The sequence below is a fragment of the Falco biarmicus genome, chromosome 4 (assembly GCF_023638135.1).
Source record: "Falco biarmicus isolate bFalBia1 chromosome 4, bFalBia1.pri, whole genome shotgun sequence".
Lineage (NCBI taxonomy): Eukaryota > Metazoa > Chordata > Aves > Falconiformes > Falconidae > Falco > Falco biarmicus.
In genome coordinates this window covers 88,982,542-89,009,586 of record NC_079291.1, presented here as the reverse complement: position 1 = coordinate 89,009,586, position 27,045 = coordinate 88,982,542, and the positions used below count along the sequence as shown (strand labels likewise).

General features: G+C 38.0%; 1 protein-coding gene across 2 annotated transcripts in view; it reads left to right on the top strand.

Moving 5' to 3' along the window:
* The window catches only part of IFT122 (intraflagellar transport 122), a 33,501-nt gene extending 6,520 nt beyond the window's left edge, over positions 1–26,981 (top strand). For both annotated transcript variants that reach the window (XM_056335693.1, XM_056335694.1), the window contains exons 8-29: positions 956–1,031; positions 1,558–1,749; positions 2,487–2,625; positions 3,235–3,437; positions 3,931–4,068; positions 4,826–4,990; positions 5,856–6,053; positions 7,625–7,765; positions 9,474–9,527; positions 11,798–11,959; positions 14,863–15,029; positions 15,908–16,079; positions 17,174–17,276; positions 18,805–18,945; positions 19,998–20,095; positions 21,028–21,128; positions 22,289–22,454; positions 23,401–23,512; positions 23,951–24,079; positions 24,940–25,019; positions 25,658–25,822; positions 26,532–26,981. In XM_056335693.1, the coding sequence (XP_056191668.1) occupies positions 956–1,031; positions 1,558–1,749; positions 2,487–2,625; positions 3,235–3,437; positions 3,931–4,068; positions 4,826–4,990; positions 5,856–6,053; positions 7,625–7,765; positions 9,474–9,527; positions 11,798–11,959; positions 14,863–15,029; positions 15,908–16,079; positions 17,174–17,276; positions 18,805–18,945; positions 19,998–20,095; positions 21,028–21,128; positions 22,289–22,454; positions 23,401–23,512; positions 23,951–24,079; positions 24,940–25,019; positions 25,658–25,822; positions 26,532–26,621 (2,992 nt within the window). In that variant the 3' untranslated portion in view covers positions 26,622–26,981. The remainder of the gene's footprint in view (positions 1–955; positions 1,032–1,557; positions 1,750–2,486; positions 2,626–3,234; positions 3,438–3,930; positions 4,069–4,825; positions 4,991–5,855; positions 6,054–7,624; positions 7,766–9,473; positions 9,528–11,797; positions 11,960–14,862; positions 15,030–15,907; positions 16,080–17,173; positions 17,277–18,804; positions 18,946–19,997; positions 20,096–21,027; positions 21,129–22,288; positions 22,455–23,400; positions 23,513–23,950; positions 24,080–24,939; positions 25,020–25,657; positions 25,823–26,531) is intronic.
* The last annotated feature ends 64 nt before the right edge of the window (positions 26,982–27,045 follow it).

The window sequence follows — 27,045 nt, the reverse complement described above, 5'->3', positions numbered from 1 at the left end:
AGGGATCTCTGTGGATTTCAACTTGTGAGTGAAACTTCAAAGGAGCATATGTATCTATATTATCTGGAAGAGTAATTTATAAAAAGGACCAAAGGCAGGGAGTATTATGCAGGGTGCAAAATCAGATATTAAATAAATAGGAAATTCTACATGAATAGTTGCCTGTATGGTCTGAATTTATTCTGCTAGCATGTGTTCGTTATGAGATAGTTCTTAAGTATGTGATAGCATGTTGCTTTTTCCTACAGGTTACATGCATCATTCATTGAGCAAAGGAGGGTGCTTACTAAACAGCTTTTCATTAGGATTTTTGTCTGCTTCCTTTTTGTTAAAAGGTTTGAATAATTCTAGAGGCATTATTTGCAGCAGAATATTCAGATTACCATCTCCCTTCTTCCTCTCTTCTCCACAGGCAAGAAACTGTGGAGAAGGTGACTCTCATGTTTTGCTCTAAGCTGAGCAGGTCGTGTCAGAGTACCAAAGCTAAAAAATCTGAGACCTGAAGCTTTTCCTTGGGCTACTGCTGTTCTCACACAAACAGTTTTTTTTTCCTGATAATTGTACTACTGATAATCATAGTTTACTCTTGCTCAGCTGTATTGACTTTAATGCTATGGTGGCTTTGTACTACTGCAGCTAAGAATCCAGGCCTAGGTGCTTGATCTGTTTAAGGGACCATTAACTTCACTGTACCCACTGCTTATAGAGCTGTATGTGAAGTCATACATCAAGCTTTGCAGTTATTCCTGTAAAGGAGACTGATTTTTCTTTTGTGCCTCAAGCTGTCTTCCTCAGTTTTAAATGGCGAGATGTATCTACTGTCCTTTCAGCCTGTTTTTTTTTTTTTTAAAGAGTAATATGGAGTCAATTCTGCTATCCTATTACTTAGTTGTATTGCTCTAAGAAATTTATTAATAAATTGCTGTAGAATTACTACTTTTTTTTTTTTTGTTAGAGATGAACGCAATGATATTTTAGCTGTGGCAGACTGGGGTCAGAAGCTTTCCTTTTACCAGCTTAGTGGCAAACAGGTACGTTTTAGAAAGTGTATTCAAGAGTGGCAGGGTATTTCTGATTCTGCTTTGTGTCCTATATTCAGAGTGTTTGTATACTAGTGCTTTATTAGCTACATTAATATTTTCCCAACCTTTTATGAGTCTACCTTTTTTTTTTTTTTAACCATCTCTTCCTTCACCTCTTGTTTCTCCTATGGCAACTCAGCTGCTGTCTTACGATTTTTGTAGTAAAACCCTACAACTTTGCTGGCTTGTGATAGGGTTTATTGGTCTGTAGAGGACATCTTTGTATTTTTTGTTAAGGGGTTTTTGTGAGTTGCTTGCATTCTGAGCAGACTGGTTTGGGACTGGAGGGATTCTTGGATGTATTTTAGAACTGCCTTTGGGAATCTTAATATAGCCGGTGGTTCTGGGGTATTGAAAAGTTGCACATGGCCAGAGAGGTGAGAAGAATGGTACCAGTGACAGCACTTGTTGCCTTGGGAAATATGAAATAAGCCTTTTGTTAATGTTTTTGATTTCTTTTTCCCCCCCCTTGTAGATTGGGAAGGACAGAACGCTCAATTTTGATCCGTGCTGTGTTAGCTATTTTACTAAAGGAGAGTATATTTTACTGGGAGGTTCAGATAAACAAGTTTCCCTCTTCACCAAGGATGGTGTGCGTCTTGGTACCATAGGGGAGCAAAGCAGCTGGGTGTGGACGTGCAAAGTTAAACCAGACTCCAACTACGTGGTAAGTACTACATTTCTCTGTTGTTTTCACAATTTGTCACATAAGGTAAGACCAAAAATTGCAAACTCAGTTACTTATTCTAGACATTCTTAGTGAGGCAGCAAACCTGAGCAGTGTTTAGTGAGGTACTAGACCTATCACTGAAATTAAAAATATCCTGAACAACGAAAACTTGGGCTGTAAGAAGGCTGTAAATGAGTATAACACCTGTTTTCAGGTGGTAAGGCATTTTCTGCTTCTTGATTAAAAACAAGAGAAGGGAAAAGAAGAAATGGCAGCTAATAACTTCTAGGTTGACCAGATTTAATTCCATGATGGAAAGAAAATGTTCAGATCGGTTTAAGTTTCTAGCATTACACCTTGTGGAAAATGCCAACGTGGCCACTGTTAGCTGTAAGTGCGGCACTCAGGTCACTGTACAAAGGTATAGAGATATAGAGCAAATTGAAAAACAAACACACACCCCACCCCCAGAAAAAAAACAAACACACAACCAACCCGAAAACCGACAACAAAACCAAACAAAACCCCATGCAGTATGGTGGTCTCCATGGTCTATGAGATCAGTACTTATTTTGCATTGCCCTTTTACCACTGTTTAAGAACAAGTAGGCTATAATTGGTATCAATCTATACATTATGCAGGAAAAGGAACATAATGTTCATATAAATAGTACACATTTTGCCAGTTCTCACCTACATGTACCAATTGATTGAAATTATTTTCTTGTGTTCAGGCAGTGGGCTGCCAAGATGGAACGATATCCTTTTATCAGTTGATCTTCAGCACTGTTCATGGCCTTTATAAAGATCGCTATGCTTATAGAGACAGCATGACTGATGTTATTGTCCAACACCTCATCACCGAACAAAAAGGTAATTTCACACTTGCAGTCAAGCTTCACTCTCACTCTGTTTTGGTTTTTTTAATTAATATCCATCAGAACACTTGGGATATATGCTGCACATACCAGACAGATTGTTGTCACTTTGACAGTAAAACTGAGGAATACTGTTTGCAGGGACAAGAGTACAAACTTGGATTCTGGAAGTTCGGTGCTGACAAGCTTAATGAAAGATGTGGGGATTTGAAAGAACATTGGGAGGGACAGAGGCTTTTAAGATAAGGTTTTAATCTCTGCAAATGAGATAAAAATACCATACATCATATTTAACTTTTTTTCTTACTTGCACCCTCAAGGATTTGTGCTGATTTTGTTTCTTCATATCCGCTGGCTTTTTATGGCAAGGAATCAAAATATTGCTCCTGGATGTGCTGTTGACAAGTAATAGAAGGTGATAAATTGTGATGGAGATAGTAGATCACATAGATGCAGAACAACAAACGTACCCAAGCAGAAATCTGCTTTTAATTTTAGGGGTGCTTTAGAAAGATTCAGTTTTAATAAGTTTTCTGATTTCTGTATCCATTGTTTTCATGTCAGCTTATACTGTTACTGTTTTTGTGGTTTTTTCCCTTTCTAGTTAGAATAAAAGGCAGAGAACTTGTAAAGAAAATTGCCATCTACAAAAACAGATTAGCAATCCAGATGCCAGAGAAAATCTTGATATATGAGTTATACTCAGATGATTCTTCAGATATGTATTATCGTGTGAAGGAAAAGATAGTAAAAAAATTTGAATGCAACTTGCTGGTTGTATGTTCAGATCACATTATTTTATGCCAGGTATGTGCCTTAAAATCTAGAGTAGTATGGGGTGCATTGAGTTTTTAAGATAGCTGTCCAAGTAGCTGGTAGGAAAAGATTGTACCGTGTAATTTATTACAGTTTTTCGCCAAGGTGCCAATGTGTAGTGCTATTGTCATGTGCAGCGCTGGCAATACTTCTAAGCAATAGCTGTGGCATGCCATGGGTGTTTCGGTTCCAGTGAAACAGTCTCTGTAGTGAATTGGATAAATGAGCACATAATCCAGGGGAACTTCCGGGTGGGGGTGAACTACAAGAAAAAGGTGGGGGTTAATTTGGTCTTGTTTGTTTGCTCATAGCATTGGAAACCCTTAAATAGTCAGTTTAACAGGGTGAATTCTTTGACTTTGTTTACAGTTTTTATATGTAGAAGAGGGGAAACGTGCTAGTATAGTAATAAATACTGCACATCAGAGACACAAAGTTTTATCTTTACTTCCACACAGTATTTTGTATGTTATTGTGTCTTTAGGAGAAAAGGTTGCAGTGCCTCTCATTTAGTGGCACTAAAGAACGAGAATGGCTGATGGAATCTCTTATCCGTTATATTAAAGTAATTGGAGGACCACCAGGAAGAGAAGGCCTCTTAGTTGGTCTAAAAAATGGTCAGGTAACATGTAATGTCTGCTGTGTGTCTTTTCACTGCAAGTAAAATCTGTTCTGTGCTCTTAGGGGGAGACCTTAGGAGCAACATGCTCTTTTACAACCTTGATTTTTATATGATAGAGTCTCATCTTGTGATTAAAACTCAATTACCTCTTTCTTTCACATTCTCTGGCCGTAAAATTTATACGAACATGTTTAATTTTCTCTGAAGTCCTTAAGTTGTTAGGAACGAAGTACAAAAATGGAGTTCTTGGTGAACTGAGAGAGGGTTTGTCTTTAGTGTGTGTGTGTGTACGTTTCTCCTGATGACCACTTGTGAAGGTGTGGATGTTCTAGGGGTGAAATTGCTGTCTGTTTCACAAGCCGGTTAACAGCTGAAAATTTCAAACTGATCCCAGAGGTATTGATACAGAGAACAGGAATAGAGATGAAGTTGAGATCCTTTGTCTTCTGCATCTGTGCTATATATTCCTGTAGTATTATATTAATGTAAATTTTTAACTAGTGGAGCATTAAAAAATCTAGGATGTATACCATATGATTGATTTGTATAGGCTTGCAACCTAGAGTATGTTGTGGAAGCAAGTCTTTTCAAGATACCTCAAACTGAAATAATTTCCTTGATTTTAATACACAGTTTATCTCTGAAAAAAAAGTTGCAATTGCATGCTTTAAACAGCGTTAAAGCTTGTACCTGCTATGCTGTTTCTAGTTTTAGTAGTAAAAATGGGTGGACTCACTTTGGTTTCAAATATGTCTAGATTCTGAAGATATTTGTCGATAATGTCTTCGCAATTGTCCTGTTGAAGCAATCCACAGCTGTGCGCTGCCTGGACATGAGTGCATCCCGAAACAAGCTGGCAGTTGTTGATGAAAACGACACCTGCCTAGTATATGATATTCATACCAAAGAGTTGTTGTTTCAGGTAAAATTCAAAGTTTAGGGTTTTTTTATTTCTTTGTTTTAAAAGGGTCAGGGGGGCAGGAAGTGATTTGGAGCACAGAACATACCGAAAGTGTTGCTATGCAGAAATTAATGTAACTGATTTAAGCCATTAATCACATTTTGTAGGATTTAACTGTGATCTATTTTTCTATCGAAACCACCCTTTTAGAGATGGTAGACAAGGAGTTAAAACACAGGAGATATATGTGAGCAACAGCTGAATAAAGAGCACTTAAACATGTGACCTTTTGAATTTAATTTAGAGTTCTGTCCTGGTTCCCTCTGTTGCATTAGAGTTAATGAGCATTTTGGCTTAATCATTAGTATGAACAGAATTAAAGCCTAAATTTATTTTTTTATTGTGTGTTCCAAGACTATAAAATGAATAATGATAATTCTCTTTTCACTGGCAGTTTATCAGTCATTCTAAAGGTTCACTCACATTGATGAAATGTTTTCAAAGAAAACTGGATAGATAGTATGAAGTGCTACAAAGACAGGGTCTGTTTCTTTTTGTAACAGGCAGAAAAACAATTGATTAAATGTGCTAGTTAACAGTGTATTGTTGTGGAATTTTTGTATTATGTTCTACAGTTTGACAGTATGGACCGTTCATAAATACAAAACAAAGGCAAGACAATTACAGCTTTTTATTAAAATGTAAAATATGTCCCTCTAAATCTGTTTAGGAATATACTAGGCTTTAGAACATTACAAACATAAATAGTAAGTCTGTTTGTACACACCCAGACTATAAGAAGTCAAATGTTCTAGCTGAGGGATGTGTATTTCTTAGGAAAGATGTGATTGCATCTGTTGTAATCATCAGTTATTTTGCTTGTTAGGAACCCAATGCTAATAGCGTGGCTTGGAATACACAGTGTGAGGATATGCTTTGCTTTTCTGGAGGAGGGTACCTCAATATCAAAGCTAGTAACTTCCCTGTCCATCAGCAAAAACTTCAAGGCTTTGTCGTGGGCTACAATGGCTCCAAGATCTTCTGTCTTCATGTTTTTTCTATGTCAGCTGTTGAAGTTCCGCAGGTAATCCTTTAATCTCATTAAGTGTTGCTTTACATTTCATAAACATCAGTGTTTAAGAAGTGAAAAAGCTTTTCTGAGATTTACTTGTATTCCATTACCAAAATGACTGCAGTTCACACTTTCTTAGTTGTTTTTTGTTATGTTGCATGATGGGGATTTTCTTGTTTATTTGGCATTAATTAAGCTAACTTCCTTTTTGCTGTTGTTGATTGTTTTTTCTAATTCTCCCTTTCTACTTGCAAATGCCCATAATCGAAAAGCAAAGATGAAGATAAGGTGCAGGTGTTACCTCTTCCTGTATTCTTACTGTAGTTTCTCTATGTAACTTTTCTCAAGTTGTAATTCCATTTTTCTTATGAGTACCATCAAATCTTGTCTTATTGTTGCTTCATCTAGATGTGTTTAGGCAATATTTAAGCTGTATATTTTAGTCTAAATGTGTAATATATGTGTAATCTTTATATATATTCTAAACTTAAAGAGATTGCCTTCCACAGATTGCTGGTTTCTGCATTATGGGAAACAATGGAAAAGTCTAACACAGTCCAATAAACAAAAAAACCCAAAAATCTGACTTAGGCATCCAGGTGTGGACAGGATTTGAAACTTGAGAGTCAGTGAAGAAGGCAACAGTGCTATATGCTTTTATTAACTAACTGCTACCTGTGTTACAGACCCCTTTCTGTTCCTCTGAGGTATTATCCAGATCCTTAATTAGGCTTTGGGTTGTCCCATGTTGTTGACAGCCATGAGATCAACCAGGTTTAGCACACTCTTCACCTGGCTTTGATATGCCACAAAATTATTGTGACATATCACAGAGGCAGCTTTTTCAAACCTACACTTTTGGAGGGAGGGAGTACCAAAAAGTATACAGCTAAATTGATAAAAATAACATAGAAATCAATCTGCATGCTGTCTTTGGTTGCAAACCCAGAGGTAAAGGTAATCTAGCTGCAGTGCTCCCTGTTTGTTCAAAGGGGTTGAGCTGTAGCTGCAGAGTGTCAGCCTGCACTTGACTATTTCTCTCATAGGACAGGTCAGCATCTTTTGGCCTTAATAGTCATAGTGCTGGTAAAACGGCTTTGTCATCAGGGTTGGCATGAAAGGGTTACTTCCTCATGATACCTCTTCCCGTTGTCTGAATATTTCCAGGGATAGTTCACACTGGGCTGTTGTGCCACTTTTTATGCTTTTAGCCTTTGAGAACAAACTACCCCCTCCTTTCCTCTGCTTCCATAGTATTGGGAAAAAAAAATGTCATCATACATAATATTTAGCTTGTACGATGCTCAGAAGAATTCATGTTTTTAACTACTTCCCAATATGCAAGGAACTGAAGTTTTCAAGATGGATGAGTTTTGAATATAATTAACTCAGCTTGTCTAAAGATACATAGTAATCACCCCAGAATGTCGTTCTATTATAGAAATAACCCATAGATTTGTTTGTGGAGCTTATAATGGTTATGATTAGAATGGGGGTTTTTTCCCCCAATGTATGTAGATAATTTCATTAATATATCTCAGTATTGTGCTTTCTAATACGTGTTTTTCAATGGAAATCCTCAGTCTGCACCCATGTATCAATACCTGGAACGAAAAATGTTTAAAGAAGCCTATCAAATTGCGTGTTTAGGAGTAACTGATACTGACTGGAGAGAGCTGGCCATGGAAGCCTTAGAAGGGCTGGAGTTTGAAACTGCTAAAAAGGTAAAGCAGTTATTTACTTATTTAGCAGGAAGCTTGTTTTATAATTTTTTCTATATGTGCAGTCTGTGTGTGTGTAGTGTATGTTTTACGGCTGGAATACAAAGTGGTATTCCTGGGTCTGTAGTGTTTGTATGTTATCCCACATGCCAAAGATGTTCATTTGTTACATACGCAGGACCTTGAGATGAGGTTTTAAAATTAAATTTAATTTATCACTCTATATAAATGTCATGTTCTAAATCAAAGCGTTAAATGCAAAGAAAATGGTGTCTTTCATCTGCTGGAAAATGTGTTAATGAATTTGAGGGAAATAGAAGCGGGACGTTGGTGAGTGGCGGTGCTACCCACCGGGTGGCAGCAAAGAATGCCCTGCTGCCTGCTCGGCTCCCGGCTGGAACGGTACTCTTACCGCCCCCCAGGTACTCAGTATAATCTCAGCTCAAATGTGGAAGTTTCATATTCTTTGTTATCTACTCATTATTATTCTTTGAAGGCAATGGTCATGGGATTCCATCGTTTTGGTCATTTTCTGTCGGGAATGCCTTGGTTTTGGGAGTGGTCTATAAATGGGCATATACTGGAGAACAGTTTTCTGTGGCAGAAAATACTTCCTTATTTTTCTTTCACCACCTTTTCTTAAATAAGAGAGGGTGAACCGAGTTCAATGTTATGAATTTGTATGAAAGACAAAACATTCTAAAAATATACAGGGAATGACCTGTAACGATAGGCATCTTTTAATAACAGATTTTTTTAAAAGGAAATTAAATGCTTTATTTTTCTTTTCTTTTTTTTCCTTAAGTGGAGGCATCAGAATAATTCCAGTTCCATGGATGGCTTTATGCAAATAGATATTCTTAAAAAGAAGTTTTCAGCGCCTCCTTGGAATCTTAAAGTAGTGCCCTCTTAGAATTAAAGCGGATTAATTCGAACAAAAGCAGCTTCTTGACATTAAAGGCGCTCATAGTTCCTAGTCCAATCTGGTGTAAGCAGAATATTCTATGCCCTCTTAAACATTCGTTTGGTTAGAAATCTCAAACATGCTGTCTAAGGAGTTAAATTTCTATTTTTTGATGCATGTCGAGAATAAGTGCTAAGCTGCTGTAACTTGCACGTGACACTGTCACTTGAGACTTTGGGTTGCACATTATCTTCATTTGCAAAAGACATTATACTGTCTTGCAGTACTTTTATCTTATCGTTGTCTTCCTTTCCTCTCTCTGAGCTACTTCCATGCTGGATTTTCAGAATGGTATAAAAACGATAAGCATATGCAGTATCCTTTGGCAATACAATCAATTATACGTTCTACCTTGTAATAGTTTCCTTATATTTTCTTGTCTGTATCATGCCTCACATCAAAATGGAAAAGCTGCAAAATAATCAGAATAAATGTATGTAATATTTTAAATAGAAGTTTGTATTTCTTGGGGGACTGACATACCTACACCTAATAGTCCCTGCCTTTGCTGGTTTATTTTCAGTGATAAGCTGTTTGGATTGTACCCCTGTCAGTCTTACTGCAGTGCCTCAGGTGCCTCAGTTGTAGTTAGAGCCCATCAGGTTAGGGACTACACAAATTCCAGCATATTTCTGTCTGTCCTGTTTGCACGAAGACAGCTTGATTAATGCATAACAGTATTTTGATGGTTTTTTTCCTGGCTTTTCAAGTTAATTCCTTTTATTTTTTTTTTTCCCTTTTCAATAGGCATTTACCAGGGTACGAGACCTTCGATACTTAGAATTGATCAGCAGCATAGAGGTAAGAAAGTAAAAGATAGGATATTTTCTTACACTTAAGTACCATGCCAAAATCTGTACTTTCTATTTTGGAGGAACTTTTGTTTGGATAGTGCTTCTGACTGTTGGGAGATGTGTTTTAGAGTGAAAAATCCTGATTAGCAGAGGTGACTCAAACTCTAGTCATATGACTGAAACTTCATGGGGGAAAAAAAATGGAGTATGGGACAGTGAGAACTTCTGAAACTGTTTTCAGGAAAACTGGAAGAATATTCAATAGTCAGTTAATAATTGGTAGAATACTGCTGTGCTAACAGAGCTTAATACAGAATGCTTCATAAACATGAGTTAATTAAGCCTTTCCCTACCCCCTGGAGGTAGGTAATTACTATTATCTCCTCTTTGCAGAGCCAGAAACAGGCCCAGAGAAATAAAATGACAAACTCAAGGTCTCATGACAAGTCTGTGGCAACTGGAAATAGAATTTAGGATTCCTTACTTCCATACTGTGCTCTAATCACTAGTTCTTACTCTTTTTACACTTCTTGATAGAGTTTCACCAGACAATAACTGTCTGTCACAAGCATGTTAAAAGACAGGGTATCACCTTTGTCCTTCTACAAAGACTTCATGATAATGCTTAGTTTAAAGATCTGTGTTGAGATGACATAAAGGGAATTTCTGTCCCTCATGCTAATTAAATTTACACCTTTTCTGAAAGAATACATTCCTTGTCTTCCATTTCTGCTGAGCTGTCCTGGTTCTGTCAGAATGCCTGTTGGCTGCAGTTAATGGTTGGTGGTGTCTGACATGGGACAAAGTTCTGCATTAGGAGCCCCCCCTGCCCCATTTTTTTTTTTTTTTTTTTTTTTTTAGCATTCTCTCACCACTTCTAACCTTTCTTTTCCACGTACGCCTGTCCAGATCTGCGTCTGTTGAGGGTATTCCAGAATTGTCACATTCTGCTTAATAAGGAAAAAATCCCTCTGTAAATAGGCATAAACTTACTTTCAGACTTCTTGAAAATGCTTCTTCTGAAGTGAGAGTTCTACATCATTGCTTACTCTTGGTTGTGGTGTATTTAATTTCTTTTAAGGCTTGTAAGGGTGTAACTAAGCACACATGTTCCATTAATGTCATGGTTTTCTCAGTAATGACACATTAGGTTTTTTTTTTCTTATTGGTGGTAGCAAGAAATGTAACTGCCAGATCTCTCTATCTGGCAAGATTCTGTGAAGACTTTAAAAAATGGTGTAACAATTCCTCTGACTATGCTTTTAACCAAGATTTTAAAGCAAACTGTCAGCACTAGTCCAGTATCAGCCTAGCCAGTGTGATGAGAAGGCATGATGGCTGAGTCTCCTTCGGCAGCAGACAATCGAATTTATATGCTCATGGAATGTTCTTCCTCCTTTTGTGTAGTTTTCTTTTAAATGCAGTTCACATCTGTATATTTCCAAATGAGGTGGGCTAATGGTGGTAGTAATTTTATCCAAAGTGCAGGGTAGTAATGTGTTTCCAAGTTATAGGATGAAACATGCACATGTGTGTGTGTATATATATATATATATATATATATATATATAGTATTGGTCCCTTGAAGTCGGTGTACCGCTGGGTCTGATTCACATAAGGCGTTGCTTTGTGGCACTGCACACACTCTGCCTCTGTGGTCCCTTCCCAACAAGAGTGAGCAGTTCCAGTTAGCAGGAGAGTATGTACAGGCGCTCTGGAAGCGACTGCTGCCTACCTGAAATCATGAGCTTTTACGTGTGGGGACAGTGGCAGTGACACTGTTTTTTTTATTCAGAGGCCGGTTAACACGCTTTTTGAACGTGCTTATTGCTAGCAATTATTTTCATGTTTATCATCCCACCCGCATATATTGTTAATTTAGCCAAATTATATGCTGGTGAGTTTTTACAGGAAAAAATGAGGCACCCGTCAGATGCCTTTTTTAAAATAGCATAGCGTAATGACAGCATGTGTTCATTTTCCTGTCTGAAATCAGACGAAGTGATTTTTCATCACTTTGGTTTGTACAGTGACATTTAATTTTGCTCTTCCTAATTTTAATTAAGAAGGGATTTAATCCTTTAATTATAAATTCACCAGAAATGTAGGAGAGGCATAATTATGATATCCTGTTACAGGTTTTTATTAACAGTTAAAATCTAAGCCTGAGAATCCAATTCTTCAATGACTATTTCTCACCTAGGTCCTGATAATCTATAGTATTTTCTACATCTCTCTCTGTATGTTGGGTGGTTGTTTTTTTTTTTTTTTTCCCAGGAGCGGAAGAAGCATGGAGAGAACAACAATGAACTGTTCCTAGCAGATGTTTATGCCTACCAGGGAAAATTCCACGAGGCAGCAAAGTTATACAGAAAAAGTGGACATGAAAACCTAGCTCTCGATATGTACTCTGATTTACGGATGTTTGACTATGCAAAGGTAATAGTTCACAACTAAGTATTTAAATGTAGAAATATTAATGTACCTGTGACTGTTTTCAAAATAGGATCCTGCAAAAAGATTGGATGAAATGTGGGCTTTGAATTCTAGATTTTATTTTCTCAGTTGAAGTTAGTTTGGCTTATGTGGGGAAAAATGGCTATCTTTCGTGCCTCAGTGTAGTGGTAGCCTTTTTCTTCAGAGTCTACTATTGAAGTAGCGGATTGTGTTTTGTGTAGTCTCAAATGTGTCCGTGGAATTCCTGGCTTTTTGGTGGATTTTTTGTTGGAAAGTCAAAGGTGACTTTCATTCTGATTATATAGTAGTATCCATAGTAGTTTTCCTTTTAAAAAAAAAAAAATTAGTTTTTATGGCTTTGTTCCCCATTACCTCGCTCAAGAGTCCCTTTTTTGTATTACAAAGATGATAAAATAGTGCACATGCAAAGTGGAGGAGAGTGTACATGCATTTAATTCACTTCCATATTATAATAAAAATATTTTTCTTTCAGAGTTTGAACTTAAATAAGGTATGTTAGTTCTATATTAATGTATTTTATAAAGTGTATAATAATCTAGTATATGTTTGTTAGCAAATCTTCTTTAAAAAAAATCTGTTTCCATGTAGAAATGAATTTAATATGGTCTTAAAGACTGATGGGTTTATATGGCGATAAGAAAGCATTACTTGGCTTTTAAGTCTTCCATGGTGTTTTCTTATCAAAATCCCTGAGAATGCATGCACTGTTTAGTCTCATTCATCACTCATCAGAGCCTTATTCTGCCCAATACAGGACAAAGACTTTACCATGACGTGCATATACTCTTTTAGCATAGATTCCACAAACTGTGCTACAGAGAGATCTTTTTCTTCCAAGAGCTTAATATAAATACTTTGGGGCTTTGCTGATGTAAGTCTGACTTCCACTATTTTTGGCTGATGAGTCTTTGTTAGCCTCAGTGGTTTTGGCTCCTCTTGAACATAAATGTAATTCATAGATGAAAATTTTCCCATAAGTCTTCGTAAGAAGCTTTTAACTGTTGGCCATAGTCATGTCTATATTTAACTAGTGGAGAGCAAAAGGTCTTGTGTCCTATCCTTGAGAGTAACTCCATGCAGAGGAAATTAAAGGTACTTCCTAGCACATGAAGGAAGCTTCTTGTGCCGGGAGTACACAATACATGGAAGAATATGTAAACCCCCCTTGTCTGCTAGTTATTTTTCTGAGGAAAGATCTATAGGGAGTGTGGTGGGTTTCTGTGTTGGGGGGTGGGGGTGGTGTTTTAATGCTGCCAGAATTAAGCTTAGGAACCCTTACAGAATCTGATTTCTTGAGCTTGACTTTGATTAGCTCTGGCTAGAGAGTCCAGACTGGAGGCAGAGGTCAGGAAGCCCTTTGGTATCTGGTCATAGGCTTGTTATTGCAGTACCAGATCACAAGTTACTAAGAACTCACAAAACACTCTTTATACAGTAAGAAGCTGAGCTTTTGATTTTGGACTTATTTTGGTGACCTAAGCTGGAAAACAAGTTGTGTGAAAGATGTTGTTCAACTTTATCCTTTTGCTTTGTTTTTTCACATTCAAAGATTATCATGGCATCTTTATAGTTATTCATTTGAATCAGGGCTGTGTTGCGGTAGGTAATGCTAGAGCAAAATCTTATGTGGGGCTCATTTAAGAGGTGACGTTCTCTTGGTCTTCTCTGTGTTGGGGTATAGTTCTGTACCTGTCAACTGGCTGCATCAGGGAAACTGCTGAATTGTGGTAGTGGAACAGATCTGTGTGGCTGCTTTTGTAGGGTTTTTTTGCCTGTTTGTTGTTTTGGGGTTTTTTAAATCTCAGTCAGAATTTACCAGAAACACAGAGGATAAGGTAATTTTCCACTCTCTTCTCACCCTTCCATTTCTCCTCTGTTACAATTTTTCATTTGGTAGAAGCTGTTTTAATGGACAGTAGCCTGTTCTGTTAACAGGAAAAATTGCCCTTAATTGATCTTCGAGTGTTGAAGTACTTCCTCTTTTATTTTTTTTTCTTTTCTCACCACCAACACCACCCCCCTGGCACGTGTTGTCAACAGATGCGAACCATATGGTGCCAGGGCTTTGGTATTGTCAGGAGAAGCTGAACAAACTATTAGAAATACTTCCAAAATGGTCATCGTTACAGCATCCAGGCTTGGTGTTTGCATTCTTTGCCAAAGTCCAACCAGTAGTTCAGAGTCACTCTTGCTTTTGAGCAGCTGTCATTCTGTCCTTATAAAAGAACTTCTTTGATATATTGTAATATAATGTCTTTGAAGAAATCAAAATTTCAGCCTGTAACTCATTTGTGGCTGGGCATCCTGATGCTAACATATGACTAAGTGGGCATACTATTGTTAACTAAGCATGGGCTGGGGCTGGGCCATCTTTGAGAGGGAAACTACCTTTTTGGCTTGCAAAAGAAAATCTGAAACTTGGAATTGATCTATTACAGTTTTTGACATTAGTACCTTTTTTTTTTTTTTGGAAAGGCATGTTCCTGAAAAGCATGCAGAAATAGTAATTTGTGTCCACTTAAACAGGCTCAACAGAGCAAGCTTTCCAAGAAACCAAATGGGGACTTTTATTACCTCTGAGGCATCTGTATTGCCTTTCTCCTGGCCCTCCCAAAATCTCCCACTTTCTCTTTTTTAATTGAAAACCATCTAAATGGGAGACTTACCATTTTTTCCTACCAAACATTGGGCCTTGATGATAAATTGCTGGTCTGAATCTGTACATGTTGCTTTGTATGCAGTGTTTCTTTTCTTAGGAGGCATAATGATATTAATTAAAAAAACTTGTGTGTATTTTAGAATGTTGACTCTAACAATGTTTGTAACCAGAAGGTAATGCAGACTTTTGTATTGCACTGTTTCAGGATTTTTTGGGATCTGGAGACCCCAAAGACACAAAGATGCTAAAAAAAAAACAAGCAGATTGGGCCAAGAATATCAATGAACCAAAAGCAGCAGTGGAGATGTACCTCTCTGCAGGCGAGCACATGAAGGCCATAGACATCAGTGGGGACCATGGCTGGGTTGATATGTAGGTTTTAGTTCCATCTCAGATAATGTATGAAAAAAATCTCAAATGAGTTGTTACGAATTCTGCATAATTTTAAAATAAGACAAAACTTGTTTGATATGCGCCTGTGTTTATATCAAATTGGGTATTTGGAACACATCTACAATTAAAAATGTTGTAAAAGTTACATGTTTAGAGGGTCGGGACATCAATATATTACAAAAACAAATGCATTACAATGGTAAAAAGTATGAATGCATTTGTCTGTAGTATGAGACTGTCTTCTAAAATATGTATGCCTTGAGCTTTTCAGAGTAATCATCACAGGAGTGCTTATATATGGGAACCTATTTCTGTTGGTTTAAACTGTTAAGGGTAATATCTACTGGGTAGAGAAGATAACTGGAGCACAGAATCCCTAGAAATTATGTGGCTACTCCTGTCACTGGTGAAATTCTCCCTGATTTGCAACAGGTGACACTGGGTCATTTGCTGAGTTGCCATACGATCTCAGCCTTCCTTTGCCTCAGTTTCGCCTTTTTTTGAGGCTAAGTGGGTCATGTTTATTCGGGAGTCATTTTGTTTAGGTCAAGGTTGAGGAAGTGTGTCCCATGTCACTTAGTCATTTAGGATCTATGCCTTCCCTCTGTCCTCATGACCATGTAGAGTCTGAGATACAGAGTTGCATGGACGAGTGAAGACTGAAGGAATTTGCTTTGAGTTTGTAAAAGGGCTGGGGGGTGGGGGCAGGGAAGTTGCAATATTTACTGAAAACTGTTTAAACAGTGTTGCATGGTACAACTATAATATTAAATAAGTGGTTAAACATGAAATTATTAAATAATTAAAAGGCGAAACAAGGCAGAACCTGAAACATCTGACTCTTTTACTGGGTCTAGGTTAATTGAAATTGCTCGAAAACTGGATAAAGCTGAGCGTGAACCTTTGTCAAAATGTGCCTTCTATTTTAAGAAACTTGATAACCCTGGCTATGCGGCAGAAACCTACATGAAGGTTGGTGACCTGAAAGCATTGGTCCATCTCCATGTAGACACTCATCGCTGGGAGGAAGTAAGCATGCGCATGATTTCCGTGTTTAAAACCGCTACTTCTTACTGTCTCTGGTTGCAAGAAAGGGAGATAAACGTCTGACTCCCCCCACCATTATAGTGAAGGGAGAGGCAAGGAGGGAGGCTTCTGTAGAATGTGATTCAGAGTATTTAAGTTACTTTTGTATGGCAGCATTTATTTGGTGCTGGTTTTATTTTTCTTTGGTTTTCTTTTTTGTTTGTTTCCTAGCTGAATATTTCTTGGTCTCACTTCTGAGCACGTTTTTTGCCTGTTGAATTATAGTTGCCCACTTCCAATGGTGATTCGGGGGATACTTCTAGTCCATTAGAAAGAATAAATAGTAATTACGGGAAATTCTGTTTTGAACTGTATTATTTTTAATTTGGACACACCTGAGTGAGAATACCACACACAATTTAGATCTGATGAATGTGTGCTGTGGTAGTGTAGACCCCACTCTGTAACTGGATTTATGTTCCTGATTAGGTAAAATTCTGACTTTGCCGAGTTTTTCCATAAAAACATGAGTCTACCAGTACCACCTACTTCACAGTTGGGGTCACCGTTAATTTTGTTCTTGTTTCTTCACAGTAAGTTTTTGATAGGTGTGGTTTCTTAAGGAAGTGCTTTCAAAGTACTGCTGGACTAGACAAGGCCCCCTTCCCCCAGTTATGTGGGCACTTCGGAAAATTGTAGACTTACTGCTTTGCTGATGAGTGAGTTTAGAAAGTGAATCTAAACTACATTTATAGTGTTACTTCAATTGCTTTAAAAGATATATTCAGTAAAAATAAAAATATTTGCCTCCTGCTGTGAAATCTACTAAATTTCCTAGATAATCACTTTCAAGTTTCCCTGTTTTAATAACCAGACGGTTACTGTGCTTAACTTTTTTCTTTTGTTGTTGATGGCTTTTTATTTTAACATACATTTGTTTCATACTGGAGAAAATACAGATTACACTCCCTATTCTGTGTATAAATTTTTATTGTGAATTTACTTAGAACTAAAGGATTGATCCCATGGAGTATTCTAAACCCTTTAACTGTTTAAACCATGCAGTGTTCTAAAAATGAATTTTTTATTTACCTCAGGCATTTGCTTTGAGTGAAAAGCATCCTGAATTCAAAGATGATGTCTATGTCCCTTATGCTCAGTGGCTAGCAGAGAATGATAGATTTGAAGAAGCCCAAAAAGGTAGGAATGTTACTGACAGAACGTTGGTCACTTGGAAGAGTATGGACTAAATTTCAATACAGAGCGTGCAGTCTCTGCCCAGCAGAGTTTCTTATCGGTGGGATTCAAAACAAAATAGAATCCATGTTTCCATACTGGTCTTAAAGTAGCTGGAAGTTTCCTTATTTGTTAAGAAAATTTGATGGATCTGTCAAAAATGATGGCATCTAAGTAAATTCCCAGACTTTCCATCTCATGTATCTGAGTGTGGCAACAGTATCTGGCATATAATCTGAACTGTCTTTTTAAATATTTTTAGCATAATAGAATTCAAAGTATGGCAGTCAAGTTTTAAACCTGAGTGAAAAGCATAGGTTTTTTCTTACTGTTAGGTAATGGGTTTGTACAAGTAAAATTTTCCTGTTTCTTTAAGAATTTTTCATGAATTTTGTTAGGCTTATAAAATTACCTTTAAAGAGAACTGTCAACCTTCCATCATGTGGACAGGCTTCAGAATTTAATTCATAAACTGTTCCAGGGACAAGGAGATGTTGAAGCAAGCTCCATGTGGAGCCAGCACGTTTTTAGTATGGTTACTTTTCTCAGGTGCAGCTCCATGTGACTGTTGCATCTGCTGTTTCCAGAGCCAGCTCAGATCTAAGCGTGTAACTGCATTTGCTTATAAAGGCCAAGCTAGTGAACATGCCAGACAAACTAGTTTGTGCATCTCTGTGCCAAAGCTTTGAGCACCTGGCTTGAGGGCAGTTTGGTAGTTTGCACATAGAACTCTGTGAATATAGATATGTTATTCCCAGTTTGTTCCACAAAGCTCTGTGTTGCTGTGGCTCAGCAAATATAAATGCCCCAGAACCGGGTGAGCTAGAGGTCATTGTGTAGTTATGTGGGTATTTGGTTATAGCTGAGCTAGTGAAATCCGGAGGCAATTGTGCTGTGGGGTTCGGTTTTGGGGGGGTCAGTTCCCCCCCCCCCTCCCTGTTACCCTATGTGAAGACTGTGTTTACCAAATGCATGTTTACCAAGTGAGAATTCAGTGTCTTTATACTGGTTCCTCAGCATCAAATAAAGAAATGCTATTAAGAAATGATAGAAGGATATAGCAAGTGCTGTACTCTTTCAAGATATTCAGCATTACAAACCAGAGCACTAACTTCAAATGTTAATTTATTGTAGTTCTGAATGAAGTTGTGATTTGCAGTGTTTAGAGATTGCCATTGTTTGTATCAAGATCTAATCATCATAGTATTTTTGCTCTTTATTTAAAGAAAAGCAGCCAGCATTGTACAAAATCTGTGAGCTCAAGAGCTGCTGAGACGGTGCAAAAGCCACAGAATACCTACAGATGCTTCTCATGTTCCATTAGTGTCGCTGCTTTCAAGGAGAAAAATACCAGTGTATAATCCTTTTTATCCTGCCCTGGATAGACTGTTTGATACTGGCTGAATAGACTGCTCTTAATTTAAAAACATTAATTTCAGTTAATTGATATAATCTCACTGTAAAATCCTCTTTGTTTTGGCTTTCTTTGTAGCATTTCACAAGGCTGGCAGGCAGAGTGAAGCTGTGAAAGTGCTGGAGCAGCTAACACACAATGCTGTGGTTGAAAACAGATTTAATGATGCAGCCTATTATTATTGGATGCTTTCCATGCAGTGTTTAGATATAGCCCAAGGTAAGTAACTGAAAGGAATTTTGTATTTGTTACATTCTCGTGCATGTAGACAAATGGTTACTGAATTGAGATAGCATTGCTGCAACTACTTCACTGTTGTGTGGCTTTGTTTTGGGGGTCTTTTTAATGCTGTGCATAACTCTGGCTTGTGCTGTTTTTGTAGTCCCCCTCGTTTTGCTGTGTGCTTATTTAAAACAAGTAAGCAAAATGTGGCAACATCGGCGTGCTTAGGCCTCCTTCTGAAATCTGACTAGAGTCAAAAGCATTGTCTCCTGGGACCATGTATCCTCATGTACCTTCCCACAACACACATTAACTAGAGAAGTGATTGGAAGGTTAACGTACTAGTGAATAAAAGATGTTCTTGGAGTGTAAGATACATCTAGTATTTGAACAAACATAGGTTGGAGAGGTACTTTACAAAATATTTCCTGCCAACAGAGATAAAACTGATTGTTAGCTATCATCTTGTCTTCTGAATGTATTTCACTGGGAGAGAGGTGGAGCCAATAGTTAATAGGTGTAATTTAGTAGTGACGAATACAGAAGATTGATAATAGTACCTTTTGCCTGGTGCTGTAAGTACCTGGTTTTTTTAGTTCAGCTGGTGCATAATAGTGCTGTTCTGATACCCCTCAGATATATTTTATAGAGATGCAGATTTTTTCAAATGGCTTAGTAGTGTATTTGGTATCTCTGAAACAAATGTTTCAAAACTAGTTTTATTTGTAAACTCTGAAGTTCCAGATGAGGTTTCCAGTGATGCGTGCATACTGTTTTCTACCCTTAACTAAGCTATAGCCTCTAGTTGTATTAGAACCACTGCCTCAACTGTTTTGTCTTTTACCATGCTGGTTTTTAGACCAGAAAATCGCTCAGAAAAATGGCAAGTCTGTATAATGTGTGGTTTGCACAGGTAGATGGGACACACATGAACTGGTACATATCTCTCGTAGAAGTGCTGGCTCTAAAATCATAATATGCTGTTTTCTTCCAGCTGGGTCTCGTAGACTCAACTTGGAGACTTACACTAATGCCTTTGCCTCCTGCAGAGAATGAACAACAGAAGACTGAAATGTTACAGAAGTTTCATCACTTCCAGCATTTGGCAGAAGTTTACCATGTCTATCACTCTATTCAAAGATACACTGTAAGATACTCACTTCAGAAGTTGTGTATTTATGCTTCCTGAGCATTTTTCTTTAGGGAGTTCATAAATAACTAGAAATAATGACTTTTCATGCTATTAAATATTGAGTGTAGATTAGTGATACTGTATAGTAACTTTATGTCTTTATTATACAGCCTTCTGCTCTACTGTACTTGCGTTGTCTTAGTTCCTAAAAATTGCAGTGCAGTTTCAGCAGATCTGTGCTTGTCTCCGTGTGAGTAGACTGTGACGACTGACTTTCCACCCTCAGCCCTTTTTTGCTAGTTGCATCAGTTTGGTTCGACAGCCACCTTGAGCCTCTGGTCCTACACAGGCTATGGTTGGCTTTGCCTTTAATCATGGGAAAACAAGATTGAACAGAAGAAGGCACCCTAGCTTAGGGTTTCCCACAATGTGGTATGAGTATCAGTCAGTAATGATGTCTGTATACTACTCCAAAATGATAAGCAGTCATGAGCAACAAGCTCCTGCTACTTCCAGCAATTATAGTAATGTTGCCACCACTCTTGGTGGAGATGGCTTTTGTAAAACATTTGAGAACCCTTGGTCTGTGCCCTTGCCCAAAAGAAGACTGTGCTGTTGGAGGTCTTTGCTGGACAGACTGCTTCAGACCTTACAGCGGTGGAGACTCCACACTACTGCTGGCCAGTCTGCCGTCATTTTTAAACAGCCTGTTAAAGATTCTGCTTTAGCTACATGCACATCTTTTCCTCTCTTTTATGCCTGCAACATGCAGAAAGCTTTGGTGATAAAGACATGCAAAATCTACTTGCTATATTCTGTCAGCACCTCTTCTCTTTGAAATGGTATGAAAGAAACACAGTACTTGAGATGCCTAGTGCAGTGATGCTTAGTGAAATGAGTTGTTGGTTTTCCACTTTAGAAATATGTCTGTATTTTTAATACTGCAGGAGGAGCCTTTCAGTTTCCACTTGCCTGAAACCCTCTTCAATATTTCCAGGTTTCTGCTTCACAGCTTAACAAAGGAGACTCCTTTAGGGATCTCAAAAGTGTATCCTTTCAATACAGTACAAAATCTAGAAGTTATCTTGCAAGGTACATGAAAAAATAATTGGTGTTGATCCACAATGCAGAGATCTCCTGTAGGATATCTTCAGTTTCAGCTGTTGGTTATAGTTAATGGAAACTGACTTTTGTTCCTAAGGAAACAATCAACATCTTCAAACCATTGTGTGTTTAACTGTGCTATCTTTTTATTTTAATAGTTTTGAAGAGCTGTATAGTCTTAACATTTAATTCTCAAAACCACCCACCCAGTCTGGTGTATCACCTTTGTCAGAGAAGCAAGTTCTAGGATACCAGTCGCTGCAACAGGATGTTGGCTCACAATCTTGACAGTGTTGTTGCAAGAAGACTGAACTGAGACAGGAGCGGGGGGGGTGGGGAAAAACCAGGAGCTTTTGCTTCACATGAGGCTGGTTGGTATAGCTGTGTAGTGTCTGTCAGGCTAACATTTGCACAGCTTTGTTAGTGCATATTGCATCTTTGGAGAGTACTTCATAAGCTGTCTGTGTGAACCCTGTGGAAATGCACCTGTCTGTAAAAGATAACAAGAAGAGTCACTGGATGCCACAGGGAGGCCAAATTTTCTTGGTTTTCACTTCATTTATGGCTTTGGATGGGATGTTGGCTTTCCTTTTCCTAACTTCCTCACTCATAAATAATCTTTCATAAAGTCTTTTATAAAGTGCCTTGTGATCAGTAGCTTTCTAAACAGCAGTTACTGTTACACACTGATGAGAGGGAAAGACAACCCTTGGCCAATGACACAGAGCACATGCTTTATTTCCAATCAGATCATGTGTATTTAGTTGGTGTCAGTGGGTTGCTGGTGTTGTAAGATTTATTTTACAATGGATATACCCATTCACCCTAAAATTACTGAAACTCTGTGAGTGGAATCAGAATATTTAACCAAAGCAATGTTTATGTAGGGTAAATTCCTAACCTTGCTAACAATTGCCTACAGGCATTTGGATAGTCCTTTCACACTTGTTTTTCAATGGAGTTATGTAAACAGATTTCTCTTGTTAACGCCCATTAAAAATACTGGTGTTGGATATGCTTCATTGCACAACTTCTCTGATTGGATAGAGTATTGCAGGTTTTCCTAAATGCCATATGTATTTTTATTCCTTAATTAAATTATAGCAATACATTATTTGCCCTGGCAAAACAGAGTAAAGCTCTTGGTGCCTATAAACTGGCTCGTCATGCCTATGACAAGTTGCAAGGACTGCAGATCCCAGCTAGGTTCCAGAAATCAATTGAGCTGGGCAGCCTGACAATCCGATCCAAGCCATTCCATGACAATGAAGTAAGTTGTAATGTGTTTCATGTTAATCATTAGTATGTGGTTATGTGGCCTAATGCAAGAATCTGAGTTGCTGCATGCACAAAAAAATCTGAAATATATTACGCATAGCTCTGTGATAATTATATTCCTGCTGGAAGCACAGTCCTTCTGTTGTTATTCTTCAAGTTAGACTTGCTTTTGCTCCTGAGAACAAATTAAAATCAGTCCTTTCTTTATGGGCAGCTTCCATCCTCCCTCTCCTGTCTTGCATCTGCCTTCCTCTCTGCCTATTAATTCTTTCAAGCCTTATTCTCTCCGATCCACATGCAATTACTCCACAGTCTTTGTCTCTCTTTCTAGGTGGAGGTCACTTTCATTTGTCCCACTCTTAGCACTCCTTCCCTCCTCCCTTTATCCCTTGAATGACCTTCCTTCCTTAAAGTCTTATTTTAACACCTTTTCTTCTTTAACTGGTCTGACTTTCTGTAGTGTTCTATAAAGCCATGTCTCATGGAGTACTCACTAAAAATAAATTGTATTGTGCAAGTGAACATGCATCTGGCCACCTGATATAATAGAAGTACAATCTTAAGAACTGCCTAAAATAACTGCTCTTGAAGAGGGATGAATTAATTTGAGAACTTGTATTTGACCAAGCCTTAGAGCAAAAAAACTGCTTCAGTAACCTTCTTTTCAACTTCTTTTGTCACTGCAAGGGGAAGGTGAAAATTTAATTGTTAGAATGGTGAAGATGGCTATTTTGAATGTGGAAAACTTGCTGTTTTATTAAAAAAGGAAAGTATTTTCAGTCGTTAAAGCATCTGATTTTACAGCAGTATTTCTTCCAGTTTAGCGCTGATGTAGTATCAGTGGTGTAAACTGAAGGTGCCCATATTTACTTGAAAGCAAAGAGTTCAGGATGTGCTGACCTGTTGATGATTACTGTGCTCTGTATGTGTCTTTGCAGGAGCTTGTGCCCTTGTGTTACAGATGCTCTACCAACAACCCTTTGCTAAATAACTTGGGGAACGTCTGCATTAACTGCAGACAACCTTTCGTCTTCTCCGCTTCCTCCTATGGTGCGTTGGAATATCACATTTCACTGTACTTTTTAAGTTGGTAAACAGAGTAGGCTAGTACTTAACACTGCAGAGAGAACAAATTATTTGGTCAAACAAATCTTTCCTCTCAACTTTAAATTTGACTAAGTGGCTGCCTCTTGTCCCAGGGATTCTTGGATTTCATCGCAGGATAGCAGCAGTAAAACATTGGTTTATTGTGAGACACGGAACATATGAAGTGTTTCATTAACACAGATGTAATCCTTTCAGAAGCTGAAGGGGGTTTTGGTTTGTTTTAATTTTTCTTATTTAACTTGCTTCATGAGAACATGTGGGCAGAACACCACTGTCACAGAAGCCAGAGAGTTTTCATTTCTTAAGGGGTACAGTATCTTCTAGAAGACATTTTATGAGTACTTGCAGGTCAAATGCACCTTGCTTTTCACACTCCTTCAGAAGTACTGCATCTGGTTGAGTTCTGTCTGGAAGATGGCATCACAGATGAAGAAGCTGTAGCTCTCATTGATCTTGAAGCTCCAGCATTGAATAAAGGAGAGAATAAATGGCAAGAGATGATGACTGACCGTATCCTTTTGACTAAAATTTGTTTGCAGTCCTTTTCTTAGGGAAAAAAGCAACAATTTTCAATTCCCCCCCCCCCTTAGGGTTAAAATTTTCTGTTTGTCATATGACTGATGTAAGTGCAATTGCATCATGTTTCCTTTTCAAGTTAGTGTAACAACCAAAGTGATGTTTTAACTAAACCTAATATTTTCATTAAGCTTTTTATCAGGACAGTTTGTTTCTAATCATGCGAAATATTTCTTTTTAACAATGGAATGCCATGTTTCACCTATTCTGTTTTAACTCCTTTCCGTAAAGAATGGGGAAAATCTGAAGTGTGTTATTCACTTCTAGTAACAGTTTGCTTTAGAGGCTGCCTTCTTTTAGCCAAGGGAAACCAGCATTGATTTTCTTTGTAACCATTCCTGTTGGAATCTGTTTGTAATTCCTTGGCATCCAGAGCTCCCAGTTGGTATGGGGGCCGTATAATATTAGGTACAGTGTAATGTACAAGAAAACACAATCTCTGACTAAAGCTGCTCAACAATGCAATTTAAATAGGCTGCTTCATTTGCTTTTTTCATCTGTCAGAAGAGGGCAGAGAGAGAAAGAAGGCAGAGCTGATGTCATACTTGGTTGTGGTCAGTTTTGCCATTCTACAGCAGCTGCGATGATGAATTTCCTCAGTCACTGTGAATCACATCAAGCCCTTCTCTCGTACTTTCTATAATAATCTAGGCACTGTAGCTGCTTGAGAACACTCTGGAGCAACAAGGATACCAGTCCTGCTGGTATGCTTTCATATTTATTCTGAGTGCTAGCTACTGTGAGGACAGCTAATTTTACAGGAACTGTTTTTCTTCCTTAAGAAATGCATCTAGATGCGCAGAGTTTGAGGCTTGATGACAATACAGATATTACTGAAGATGATGATCCCTTTACAGCAAAACTGAGCTTTGAGGTAAGAGCCTTACCTGTATCTTCCAGTATTTGTTTCTTTCTACCAACAAAATTTAATAGAAAACTTTAATTTGCAATCCATGCCATTCTTCTGGTGTGAATGTTACAAAGACAAGAGAGATACAAAGCAGGAGACTGAAGAAGGCACAGCAGCTGAGAGGGAAAGTATCAGTTAACTCTTCTCTTAAAGAAAGCCACAAACAAACAGACACCCCCACCCCCCAAAATCCTCAAACCAGCAAAAATCTTAAAGTAAACATTCCTGGAATTTGGTTTTATCATCATGCAGTGATACCACAGGGCTGTCCCCCAGGGTATTTCTGTGTCTAGGCAGTATACCTATAAAACAGTCATTACTGTGAGCTTTTAATAAAGACTGTAGGCTTGGGTGTTATTCACAAATAATTGTGTTTAAATGAATAATGGAAGCTCACTGAAACAGAGTTAGAGATGTGGCTGGATGCTGGTATCGCTGAAGGTACTGATAAAACTGACAGTGAGTTTGGTGACACTAGACTCAGGCCCATTCTATATTAGCTTTTTCTACTGAATTTGCCTTTGCTTCTTGCAACATCTTATTAATCCTCAAAGGGCTTTGCAGTTGGTAATAGTAATTCTTTCTAAACTGCTCTCCTGCAGCAAGGAGGCTCAGAGTTTGTTCCAGTGATTGTGAATCGTGCTGTTCTCCAGTCAATGAGCCGGAGAGATGTCTTGATTAAACGCTGGCCAAAGCCACTGCGATGGCAGTACTACCGTTCGCTGCTACCAGATGCCTCCATTACCATGTGTCCATCATGTTTTCAGGTAGTGTTTTCACTGGAGACGTTTAAAAAAAAACCAACACCACACAGCCAAAAAAAACCCTACTGAGAACCCTATGGCTGAAACAATTTAATAATTAAAACCTCATACTTCAAAATGTATTCAACAAATTCCTGAACAGTGCAGAGACAGAGAAGGTGATGAAAATCAAAAACTAAGCTGTGTGATGCACAGAGGAACAGTTGCCTTCTGAAAAGTTTGAGGTAGCTGAATTTGAGAAGTTGCACTGACAGCAAGTCAGAGCCTCTCAAGTAAACCTTGGCTGAACAACAAATGATGATTTGTATTTATTTCTTTTTGCTCAGTGTCTCTGACTTTCAGCCTGGTCTAGCAAGGAAAATCAGTTAGTAACTAAGTTAGCTTGTGGTTCGGTCCCCCTCAAGAATGGCTTTTTGAAATGCTGGAATTCAATCACGTTTGCTTACACAGAAACTGTCTAATTTTTGTCCTTTCTTCTGCAAAAGTAATTAATTAGTTTGCGCTGCTTTGGCAACACTGGCAGAGGTCTGTGAAATGCTTGCTGCTCTATACCAGGTTGTAGTGCTCTCAAGTAATTGAAAGTAAAGGACCAATTCTCTTGTAATGGTAGCTTCAGAATGTCTTTGCCTTAGAGAAGCTGTTGAGCTCAGTTTGCATTTTCTTTGAGCAAGTCACAAGTTAACTTGTCCCTAAATCTGTTCCTAATTAACAGATGTTTCACACAGAAGACTATGAGCTTCTTATACTCCAGCATAACTGTTGTCCATTCTGTCGACGGAGAGTAGATGAGTCAAACCAATGAAGAAAAACAATCTTTTACCTCAACTGACAGACCCCTCTTCATCTATTGTCTTGGCAAAACACTACTTAGATTCACAGAGTTTTCCTAACAACTTAGTTAAGTCATCTTGTTCCATTTTGTACATGAGTGCAAGTGACTTGAGGAAATGTAACTATTCGTTTTAAATGAAAATGTCTGTTGTTTCTGCATGTCCTCCCCGTTTCCCAGGCAAGCAGCTGAAGCGACACGGATTTTTACAGGAATGTTTCCAGGTCAAGTTCAGCCTTGAAGTAGTTACTGTTTTTACTCCAACTTGTGTTAGGACTTGATCTGCTCCTGTTATTGACAGATCTTCAAATAAATGGGACTATTTTCCACTAATCTTTGTCTCAGGATTTGCTATAATGCTGCTATTTCTGAGCTTGATTATTTTTTTTTCTTTCTA